This window comes from Eublepharis macularius, chromosome 12 (genome assembly GCF_028583425.1).
Source record: "Eublepharis macularius isolate TG4126 chromosome 12, MPM_Emac_v1.0, whole genome shotgun sequence".
Lineage (NCBI taxonomy): Eukaryota > Metazoa > Chordata > Lepidosauria > Squamata > Eublepharidae > Eublepharis > Eublepharis macularius.
In genome coordinates this window covers 9654343-9666666 of record NC_072801.1, presented here as the reverse complement: position 1 = coordinate 9666666, position 12324 = coordinate 9654343, and the positions used below count along the sequence as shown (strand labels likewise).

The 12324-nt window shown below is 44.8% G+C and overlaps 1 protein-coding gene across 12 annotated transcripts in view; it reads right to left on the bottom strand.

Moving 5' to 3' along the window:
• The window catches only part of GLYR1 (glyoxylate reductase 1 homolog), a 61938-nt gene extending 50338 nt beyond the window's left edge, over positions 1-11600 (bottom strand). For 11 of the 12 annotated variants that reach the window (XM_054992411.1, XM_054992412.1, XM_054992415.1 and 8 more), the window contains exons 1-3: positions 11478-11600; positions 6699-6735; positions 4342-4421 (exon numbers count right to left, since the gene is read on the bottom strand). In XM_054992411.1, coding sequence (XP_054848386.1) covers positions 4342-4421; positions 6699-6735; positions 11478-11545 — 185 coding nt within the window. In that variant the 5' untranslated portion in view covers positions 11546-11600. Of the gene's footprint in view, positions 1-4341; positions 4422-6698; positions 6736-11359; positions 11379-11477 lie in introns of those variants that run through there. The other variant, XM_054992423.1, reaches the window with a different exon arrangement.
• Positions 11601-12324: the final 724 nt, after the last annotated feature.

The following is a 12324-nucleotide window of genomic DNA, read 5'->3' as shown; positions in this document are numbered from 1 at the left end:
GGCTCCTAACTCTGTATTCTGCCTCTAACTTTAGCTCTGAGCAGCAAGTTAAAAGCTTTTTATTACCAGCTTAGGCACTGTTACAATTAAGTGTTTGGAAATAAGAAGCCAGTCTCAGGAATGTTCAGTGCCATTACTTCTTGCACAAATACACACTCTTTGCAACAAATTCCCACTTCTGTTTGATGGTTTGAGGTTACATCTGCATTGCCACCAACCAGGATCACATCTTAATCACAACCTAGAACCTAAAAGACCACCTCTCCTAATATAATGCCTGCTCACGAGTATCTTCCACTTGCATCCTCAATCCACCAAGCGTGGCCAGCTTCAGGGGGAACTTGTTCTCTCACTTATGGCTCCACCATTATAGAAAAGCCTTCCAAAATGCCCTATTCCCCCTTCTGTCACTTTGCAGAGCACACAAATCTGTACTTTTTCAAGAAGGCATTGACTTGAATGGTATTAAGTTTGGGCAGTTAGTGATTTTTTTCTTGATTTTGCTCAGGCAGTTTGTTTTTACTGGTTTGGTTATGTGTACTTCAATTGGTTTGCCGAAGCCATTTCAAACTCTTGGAGAAGTGAGAGACTTTTTGTTGTTGTTAAAAAGTGCCTTTGCAAGATTGTTAAGAAAATGCTGGATTAGCATTAATCATGGTAAGGCTCAAGATGGCAGGTAACGGAAAACAAGGAAAGAAGAAATTAACACAAGCCATGTATTTTAACAAGATGGTTATATTTGCACCCAACCAGCTATGAAGCTATAATCCACAGAGCTGTAATCCCTTTAGTTCAAAGCACAAGAGACCACAACACTGGTAACATTCAATCCTTTACATACTTGTTCAGACCTAAGCTACACTAAATTCATCAGGATTTAATTCTAGTCAACATGTAGAGGGGGGGGGGCATGTCCCCATGGTTTGTCCTGAAATGCATGTTCTGCTCTTTGTCCGGGAGATGAAAACACTGACAATGTATCAGTGCAATAATAAACAGCAAAGCACATCTGTTGAAAGAACCATTCTCATCCTCTCTCTCGGGCAAACTTGGGCAGGTGCTTGAGTCTGAATATGAAATTCAGTTATACTACTAGCCTTGGCCCCTGGAGATCTGGTTATTGAGAGTGTTGATTTATAAGTACATGCTCCATGTAGAGTTGCATTCTGAATATGCACATCTTTACAAAATGCACTGCAAGCAGGTCCAGAATTCAACTGTGTGATATTTAACCCCTCCTTCCCAATTCCATTCAGCAGGCCCACAAGTCACTCCAGTATAATATTCAATATCAAGTACATTCCTAGTGCAGACATCTTACTCTGTGAGAGAGTCTGGTATGCCATACAAACAGGATTTTGGGGAAATACTGAAAAAGTATTAGTTATTTTCAATATTAGTATTACTTTAATTATAGCACTCTGTACACAGAAACCTCTTTTAGATTCTTCATTAGCTTATAAATATTTGTATTATTCAGATCGATGTCAGAAATATTCAAACTTTCATCTCTGAGGCATTCAAGTCAGATTTCCAGATTTATTTCTGCCCTCCCTTAGCTTCCAAAGTTTCAGCAGACATCACCTACACACATACTTTTAAATATACTTTTCCAGTGTTAAGAACTAGAAGCTGGCTTTTTTAAAACTGAAAGATGCTGTTCTCACGAAGCTGAATTCTTCCCTTAACACAATGTTCTTTGCACAACAGAAATAACGGGAGCCTTGCTCATATTCGTGCTTATACAGAAGAACCAAAACCATTCTTGAGCGATTTTGTTGATTGGTTAGGAACAGAAACATGCAACAGGTCATCATGAATGAATTTCCCATGGGTCTGTGCTTTTTAGCTGACCACCTCCACCAACGAATGGGTGTTCTAAAACCTGAACTCTAAAGTATATACTCAGTTGCACTGATCATTCCATCTGCAATCTATTCACTAGTCTAAGCTGGGACTAAAACCCATTCTAGATATTTGATCCATTTTTCCAAAGGATTTCTTTGTAAATAAAAGCACAATGCAACCTCCCCTCCAGCTTTTTGACTTCTCATCTCATAAGCTAGCAACAGCCTTGAAACGATAATAGATATTCCTCAACTGAAGCAGATTACATTGTATGTGACTAGAAAATAAACAGTCCCTCGCACTGCAGTATGCTACTCTTAAGCAGTGATATACAACGTGGTGGATATTGGCACCATATTGCTTACTGATGTGTTTCCTGATGCCCTCTTGCTTTTCCCCTGAAGTGCTTCTTCCCCTAAACAAAAAACTGATCTTGGCTTTCCTCAATCTCACTGGAGCAAGGAAGTGCCTCAAAAGACCCCAAGAGGCATCACCTTCAGGCCTGCAATGAATTACCATTCAGAAATAGCTGTTGACATAAGAGGACAAGTGGGGACCTGCAAGGAGTTGGCACGATGGTGGGGGGGAGATCTCATGTTTCCCTCCTGCACCATGTCCTTTCCCCTTCCCTGCTCCCCACAGTCTCCCCCCCCTTTCCTACTTCTCTTTTTTCCACGCACCTTTGTCTGTCCCCATTTCACCTTTCCCCCTTCCACCCCAGTCAGCCTCCGCCATATGGCCCAGTTCCATGATGCCAGGTGAGCCAGGCCCATGACGGGGAACTTGCAAATACCAGGTGAGCCAGGCCCCATAGTGGGGAACCTGTAGGGTACTTCAATTTTCCTTGAAGTATCCCTTCCTTGTATCCCCTTCCCCACATTATTTCGTCTTTCCCTCTCCTGGCAGCCTCCATATGCTCACATATCTCTATGTCCTTCTCTCCTTCAAACCCACTAAACATCTTCACTTATATTTCTTAATTTACTTCATTTATATCCTGTCTTTCTCCACAAAGCAGCTTACGCCATTCTCAGCTGAGGGTGTGTGACTGGATCAATGTCACCCAATGCAGAATGGTGATTCCAACCTGGATCTCCCATATCCTACTCTGAAACGCTAACCACTACATTGGCTTTAGGTGGGGGTGGGGGTGCTGTTGAGCAGTAGCAAGCAGCCAAGCCTGGGTAAGTCATGCAAGTCAAGTTGCCTGGTGGTTGTTGCTGGGCCTGGCCCCAATAAGTCCTCCCTCAAAGGCCAAAAAGCCCTGGAAAGGGCCTTCCCCCACCTTGTCCTGACAGAAACCAAACCTAGAATACTGATTTACTGTTACTTGTTTGCCTAGCATCAGCCACTGAGGGCATATGGTTAAAGCTACAGGAGCTGCTTGTATCATTTTGGGCTTTTTTTAAAACCCTCAATGTATTTCTCTTTTTAGATTTCAGATTTTTCTGCAAACCTGAAATATTTTTCAGGTATGTAGGAAGATCTGGCCTGTCTGTTCACAGCTCCCAGTCTCTGTATTTAAGTATCCTCAGATCTTTGCCACTCGGCTATTAGTATATAAGATGCTTGCTTTGAACCTCGTGGTTTATCCCAAGTCTCACAGCACCCATTTTACTACACTTTCCCAAATTCCCAGAAGTGCCCATGGGCTCAACAAGGAACAGACCTTGTTCTAAATCCCAGTTTTTAAATTTACAAACTGCACAATTATGTCCCATCTACAACACTGAAAGTCCACTAGTTTCACAGTTACTCAGATCCTGTTTTCCTATTTACTGGTGCCACCAAGACAGAAGCCAACACCACACAGAGCAAAACCAAACATCACATAGAGCAAATACAACCCCACACCAAAGGGGTTTCCGCCTTCCACTTAAAAGTGCCATTTGGCTTACTTGCATGAGTTAGCTAGAGATACAAGTCTGAGGAATCAGTAACTTAAAGGCCAGGGTCCAAATCCTACCCTTTGAACATAGCAGCTCCACTGGATCAAATTAAAGGCACACAAAGTCCACCATCCTACTATACACAGTGGCCAGCTAGATGACTCTGGGAAGCCCAAAGCCGGGCATGTGGCGCAACGACAACTGCAGGCAGGCAGCTCTCCGAATGCAGGAACACTACAGATTTATGTAACAACATTATGACACTGGGATAACATGTTCAACCCCTTCCTTAATTATTCCCAATACTGAACGAGCACTTCTTGGCTGCCAGCTGACCCATCTATGACGTTGTCACCTTCTCCCCAAGACAGTAAAAAAGAAAAGACCCTTGACACAGCATGTTAGGAACCAGCCAGATATTTTTAGGTGACCAGGCTCCCTCAGCCCTGACCAAATGAACCGTTAAAAAGGTTTTCCCTGCTGGCTGATGTTTAAGAATTTTTGCAGGTAGTCGGGGCAGCACTGTATGCCAGCACAGACCTTTTCCACAAAGACCCTGGAAAAATAGATGTTTTCCCTAAGCAGAAAAAAAGGGGATACATACTGATCTTCAGTCCCAAAAAACTTGACAAAGAAGCACTTCTTCCCACGAGGCTTCTTCAGGTCTTTAGGTGGATTAACGATCTGAGAAGTGAAAGGAGATGCTGCAGTTAGTTATGGTCCAGAGGAAGCCCGTCTGGGTTTTTCTAGGCGTAAACTGTTTCCACTGTCCTCTACCACCAAGGTCTCTTATATATTTTGCTAAAGACCATATTGGAACAAGGTTAGAAAAAACAAGCTTGAAGAAAACATCTCACAAGTAAAGGTACATTTCAATAAGCAAGAGCAGCTCATGTTGCACAAACCAAGGTCTAGGTCCCTGGGCTGCAAGTGGTATTATTGGCAGGACCTCCTGGCCCAAATCCAAACCAGAGGTGGCAGCAGCATTTCCTTCAGTCCAGCGTTTCTTCCCATTTCCATTTTGGGAAGTGCCCAAAGAATTCTGTTACCTAATCAGTGAACAAAACTCAAGCATCTGTAACTTCACACACAAAGATGCCATAGACTGAACAAGACCCTGGATCCACCAACGTTAGTACTGCCTTCTCAGACTGGCAGCTCTCCAGGGTCTCAGATCTTTCACGTCACCAAATGACTGGCAGGTTTTTTCAACTAGAGATGCCACAGATTGAGGCTCTTCCACTGAGCCACACAGCCCCTCCCCTAACGTATACTGGTCGCTCACTGTACCTGCGCATCATGTTATTTGCAGTATGATACTCAGGGATTGTGTAAGTTATTCTGACATCAACTAAGCTTTTAAGCTGGCAATTCTGCAAGTGGTCTGGCACAATGAGGAGCTCACCCACTCTATAAGTATCATCAGGATGAACTGCAATCTTCCCCAGGGTAACCGATTTCTTTCAAGCTAAGTGCTTCAAAAATCTTAATAAGTTCACAGACCTATCAGGCAGAAGAGCCAGGCATTTGTTCTAGCACCAGCCATTCCATCGGTTTGTCAGGGGTGGCAGCAATTCAACACCCTGCACTACTTCAAGCCTATATTTCCCATTAACAGAGGGCCTCATGGGAAAAGAAGAGCTATAATCAGATGCCATGACAAGCAAAAGCGATAGATCCATCTGTGGAGGATCTGTTAATCTGCGATCAACACTCTGCTCTCTCTTCCTTTTGCATGTGCAACAAGCGTGAAGGACTGGGAAACCTTCAGCCAAACTCCAGTTTGCCATGATGGCTGACGACAGGTATCCAGGTGAACTGAAATTTTGTTTTCTCTTCACAAACTGGGATTCCACATTAGGATTAAACTGAACTTTCAAAACTTGGGTTGGGGAGAGAAAACTGAGCTCCAAAAGAAGGCCCGGCTCCAAAGGAAGGTCTTTAGACAACACAGCATACTGCCACTTGATTCCAGGCTTACAAACCAGGAAGTCTTCCAGTGCCCTCTGCACATGACCAAAGGACCGAGCAAAGGGTGTGCAGGCATATCAGCAAGCTGTTTGTGGTAACATGGCCAAACCTCTGTTTGCCAAGACGCCCAAGAAGAAAGGCTGTACATGCATTCCCAACTCAGTATCTAAGTCCTAGAATCCATCCTATGCACATTTTAGCTTACGCCAGTGATAGTGGCTCTTTTACATGCCACCAGTGGTTCTTCTGAGGACTGTTCCCCATAGCACCAGCCCCATGTTCCAGGAAAGTGGAACATGGGGCTGGTGCTATGGAACTTTAGAAATTGGTGTAATTTCATCAGCCCCAAGTCAAGCTTTTATTTTTAAAAACACAACCCAACTTGTCTGTGATGATTATATCAAAATTCTGTAGATGAACAAGTTCTGCATATGAGACTGGGTCAACATAGACAGTTGAGTAAGATGGCAGAGCAGAGCATACCACTGTAGAATGCAAACTTATGACACAAAATTCGTTGCGAGTGGAAAACCTAGCATGACATCAGGTTCTAACCTCCCTCTATACTCAACAGAGCCACAGCAAGACTCGAAAGGGATTTTCAACGCAGAGAAGCATTTATTTTTCAAAATCCAGCACAACAGACACTCACATACTTACCTGCGTGCCTTCCTCTTCGCTCCAGATATAAAAAGGCTAGCTAATGTTCAACAATAGTGGCGACAGACAACCCTACACACCCAGAGGTACACTGGAGATTTAAAAGGTTATGTTATAGTTATGTAAGATTGAATGTTTATATTCAGGTTGGAGCACAAGATATATACAGTAGTCACATGGCTCTTTCTGTTGATGGGAACTGCCAATGCAGCTCTTTGTGATCTCTGGAGTGAGAACCACTGGACTAGGCATTAGCAGAAATATCCATCCCAACCAAAACACTAAGGAGAGTATTTTGTGAGCTTATGGTATGTGCTTAAGGAAACTTACCTTTCCTGGCCAAGGAGGGTATCTGCCCAGCTTCCCCCTACGGAAAAACCAGAAGTCAGCCAACGGCTGTCAAAAAGAGCAGCAATTCTTCAACATCCTTCCACTACTTAGTTCTACTAGAAGGTAAAAACCAAAAGCTATTTAGGCAAGGAAAGTGGAGAATCAGGATATGACACCCTAAATGAACATGGCTGAACCTTCTCCAAGCCAGCTAGAGCCTCCCCAAGGCCTCCTTGATGCAGTTGCCTCACTAGGTGACCAGAAGTCTGCAAATATGTCCAGAAAAAAAATACAATGGCCCGCACACATTTTTACTAGACTGCTTGCTAAAACATCTCAGTGTTTGTCCTTTGAGCACCTAGAACACAAGCCATAGAAAATAAAAACACCAAAACACCATACCCCACGCCAATATCAGTAAAACTGCTCCTGCAGGTTTGCCTGATGGCAGTTTGGACTTGCCACAGACAACCAGACCAATGGATATTTACAGTCCTGTTGACACACATCCTAAGAGCCAGTGGGCAGCAGAACAAACAAGAAGGACAGCAAACCAAGGACTCTTGGCCTTGTTTAGCAAATGAGCCTTTTTCATGCTTTATAAATAACTAGTTAAAGTGACTGCATTCCTATTGAGCTTAATACGGATGGCTGCAGAACCACACGATCTTGACTAATCTACGGACAGGTTCGCATGGGACAGTTTTCCTATTAAAAGTATAAGCCATATAGAAAGAGACCACACACTGTCATTTGTGTGTGCAGGGGGGCAGGGTCACACAATTACAACTATCTGGAAACCATAGCAAAAAGCTGCAGCTAAATGCATGTAATCATGACCAGCCATGTGATTTTCAAGCATGAAGGTGGAGGGAGGGGCAGCATGCAAGACAACCAAATCATGTCACTTATACATCCTGTATAGTTTTAAAGGAAGACAGAAAAGCCCCTTCAATTTCAGAACAGACCAGCTTTATTCAGACAATGTACCTGAGATAACCTGGTAGAAGAGTTTCTTGCAGAATACCACTGATCCAAGATTTCACTTCTCTCATCTCTTTCTAAAGCCTGAATCATGCAAATCACTTGATGCAATGCTGTTTTTAATCAACAGCCTAACAAAAGGGAATGCACAGTTTTAAAAAAAAACTCAGTGTAGATTAAGCTGCCATGCACAAGACACAGCACTAAGCACAATCGAAATGGCTTGTCGCTATGATACTTTAGACTTGCTTGCACAAAAGCAATGTGAATGTTTTCCTTGGGTTTAGACCATGAGAAGGACAGTACAGAATGTTTACATTTATTTATCAGAAGATTTATATCTGTCCTTTTAAAGCACAGAGTGGCTTACAAAAATACGTAATAGAATACAAAATAAAATCCAGTTTGCATAGCAAACCAATATCTATAAAACAAAGTATTATCTTTCAATAAACAATCTGTGACATTCTGAGAGATCTGCCTGTAAGGCAAGTGAACTTCAAGTGAATCAATTCCAATCCCTCAGAGAAAAGGATTTTCAAAACAACTCAGCCTTACAAACTGCCTACAAGGTCAGAAGGGATAGGGCCTCCTGAACCACGTCTGGAAGTCAATTCCAGACAGCAGAAACAGTGCACGGTATGACTGCCATAAGGACACTGTGCAAAAAAGCTACTATGATGAGCCGAGTTGGTGCAGGGTTTGCACAGGATGAAGTGCTCTGTCAGATACACAAGAATTTTATAAACACAGGAGGTACTGCATCATTTCAGGAAAAAGATCGCACCTTCGTGTGCTTGTCATATGCCATCCCACAAGTCCAACACAAACACAACCCTTAATGTCTTTCCTGCATACAATCACATTTCTAGGTAACAAACCACTATGAACCTTTGGCAACTGTATGGCAAGTTGGAGGATGGTTAATGTGAGATAATACTGAAAACAGGGCTGCAAAATGTTCAGATTTCTTCAGTAACAAACTGACAAATCAGCAAAAGGCTGATGTATTTAACCTAGACTGTCAGCCTTGCTAGCAAATACCAGTCAAGGCTGCTTGAAAGCTGGATCTGGCCACTGGTTGGGAGAGACTACTTGGTTCAGATAACAGGATTAGTCTTCCGAAGATGTTATGCTTCACTAATATGCACCTTTAGACATGTGTCTAAATACTGAGCTTTTATTTCTCTTGGACTGGCATTGGCTCAATTTGCAGGTCTGGGAAGCGTAAAGATCCAGCCACTTGCACCCTTGAGTCAAGTCAATGTCATTAAAATTTGCAAAATAAAAACACGGAGTGGCTCCTCTCTAGTTCCAGGGTACATTTATTTTCACGTTATTACAGTGGCCCAACCCAGGTGGCTTCCTTAAATAACTCCATTATGTATGTATCTATAGAACATTCAGCAAAAAAGCTATCAGGCATGAAGGATTAAACCAAGTTTGCTTTCACAAAAAACTTGGAAGGAAGCTAGGCAGATCCAAGGCTGGACTTGCATGAAGTACAGAGGCCTGAAGCCTGCCCGAAACATCGGAAACATTTGTAGAATAATGGCTCAGAGGACACCATCAGCGACAGCAGGCTACCAAGCACCAGCCAAAATCTGTAGTCACTACAAATCTTCTCCCTGTATCTTCTGGCACACATCAAGAATTATCAACCACTCAATGCCATGCTATGAAAATGCTGAGTAGTAGCAAAAGGATTTTGCACAAAACATTGTGAGAGAATTTCAACTGAGGGAACTGTCCAAAAACTTGGAGTGAGTAGGGTGGATTGTGTGGCAAGGTTGGCAGGAGAGATTGATGGACACCAATGGCAACCTAGAAAGTATGTAACACTGCCTCATCTTTTTTATGTCCACCACTTCATCCGCACAGGTGGAAGAGGTTCTAAAAAGCTGAAAGGGAAGGCCTAGTGGCCCATCTATAGGAACTGGGTATAAAATACCACTTCCACCTACAGACACATTTTGCGGCTTTGGCCAGGTTCACCTCCTCTCATCCTCAGACACTCAAAACAGAAAAATAAGTTTCAAACAACTGTGCATCAGTGCATGATCATTATATTCTTTGCCTTACTGACCACAATTCCGCTGAAAGTAACAATAGTAAAATGAAGGCAATCCTGATAAGGACAACAAGACATGCAAAACAATGGCTTCCAGAACTTATCTTCCCTCATTCTAGTTAGCTGACCTAATAAAGTCAGCAGCTGAGCCATTCTGACTCCTGCCTGCAATTCCATTTAACAATACAACCTCACCCTAACATTAGGGATTCCTGAAGTTAACTCAAAGAAGCAGACTTTAAATCTGTTTGTGGTAATCCTTACAGCAAAGCCACCATGTAAAGTCAGTCACGTACAGCAGCATTTATTATTATTTATTTCATTTATAGTCTGCCTTTCTCACTGAGACTCAAGGTGGATTACACAGTCAATATCAAGGACATTTCCATAAACAATGCCATATGGTAAACAAACACAAGTTTACAAAGACATGGCATTAGCAAGAATCCAATACAGAGTGGAAGAAATGCTGAAACAAGATAAGCAATTCTAGGGCTGACATTAGACAACATGAAGCATAGGTAGCTCATAGAACCACATATTCAAAACCATAGAGAGTACATAAGGCAGCATGGGGGGGGGGTGTCTGTGAGTGTAAAAAAGTGCCTGGCCTAAGTGCCTGGACTGAGCTATTATCCAAGTTTTAATGTTTCCTAACTAAAGTAAGTGATGTGAGACTCAAAAAGTATGTTACCCTAGGGTAAACTTTCATGGACTTTGTGGATGCAAATCCACTGCGTATTATTTGATGAAGTGGGCTTAAGTCCACAACAGCCAACAAGAAGACGCGCACAAAATTCTTGCATCATCTTCATTATTTTGAAAACACAAAGACTTTAAAAGAAGGCTGTGCAGGCCTGAGCCTGTTTCCTGAACTGCACAGTGAGGCTCGCCACTTGACCCAGTCCACAAAAGCCGGCCCTGGTACAAAAAACCTTTCTGCCCCCAGTTGCGAGACAGTAAAGAGTCCAGTAGCACCTTGAAGACTAACCAACTTAGCATAACCCTTTAAAGAACCACAGCTCTCATTGTCAGATGTAACTTTACTGTTGCATAAACTATAACTTTATCGTATCATAAACTTCATCAGATGCAACTTTATTTTAGCATAAACTTTTAAGAACCACAGCTCTCTTCTTCAGATGCATCTACACCTGATGAAGAGAGCTGTGGTTCTTGAAAGCTGACGATGCATCTGACAAAGAGAGCTTTGGCTCTCAAAAGCTTATACAACAATGAAGTTGGTTAGTCTAAAAGGTGCTACTGGACTCTTTACTACTTTGCAACGACAGACTAATACGGTTAACTCCTCTGGATCTATCAGCCTCCGGTTGGCTTTTGATCGGGGAGGGGGGGGGGTTGAGCAGAAAGGAAAGGGGGAATCCAGGGCTCCTCTGGAAGTACGCCTGGAGCTTCGGAAACGTGCTGGCGCTCCGCTCCCTCCGACACTTGCGCCGGGACGACATTTTCGGGAGTTCAGGAGAGGATCGGCTCACTGAGGTCCACCCGCTCTCCCTCTCGTACGCGCCTCTTGCTGGTTTTCTCCCTCACCTGAATTCCGAGGAGGACCCCCCCCCTTTCCCTGCCCCCGGCCTGCCCCTCATACCTCCGTCTCAGGCCCGGCCCGGCCCTTCTCGGCTGCCCGCGGGTCTCTTAGGCGCAGGGCCGGGCTAGGCCTGCCCCTACCCGCGGGAGGGCGGTGCCGGCCCTCCCCCCGCACTCACCACACCAGGTCCCCCAGGCGCAGGTTCACGGGCGCCGGAGCAGCCGCCGCCCCCGCCGCCGCCGCCATCTTCCCCAGCGAGCCAGCCGGCGCCGTCGCCGTCGTTGCTGCTGCTGCGGGCGCCGCCACGCCCCTCCCCCTCCTTTGCCCCTCCCGCGGCTTCCTCTTCCTCCTCCTCCGACGCAAGGGCTACCGGGAGACGGGCTCGCGCGGACAGAATGCGCGCGCACCGTCCCCTCGCCTCGGCTCTTCTGTCCCTCCTCCTCCGTTCGCCTCAGCGACGCGGTGACAGGAATCCGGGCAAGCAAGGCGAGAAAGCGAAGAGGCGCGTTGATTGGACGAGCCTGCCTGGCCCCGCCTCTTCACGGCCGCACGACGCTGGTTGGCCGATACAGCACGTTCGTAAGGGGAGAGAGCGTACTGAAAGGGGAGAGAGCGTACTGATTGGTCGACCTTCACCCATGTGATGCAAAGCGCCCTCAAGCCGAGGCGGCTCGACTTCGATTCCCTGTCATCTAAACCCGGTTGCCAGTTCCAGGTTGAAATTCCTGGAGATTTGAGGGTGGAGCCCGGGGAGGGGGGACTTCAATAAGGAACTATATCACAGAGTCCAGCCTCCAAAACAGCCGTTTTCTCTGTATCTTGGGCCATCAGTTATAATTCCAGGAGATCTCCAGCAACCACCGGGAGGCTGGCAACCATATCAGACTACAGGCAGGTTTTTTTTTTTAAAAGACACCTGGGATATTCAAAATCTTCTGAGACGAGCCCTCGCTCCCCCCCTTCGCAGTCCGCTCTCTTCTGAGGGGTCGTCGCGCGCCCGATTGGACGGCCGCTTTCACGTGAGA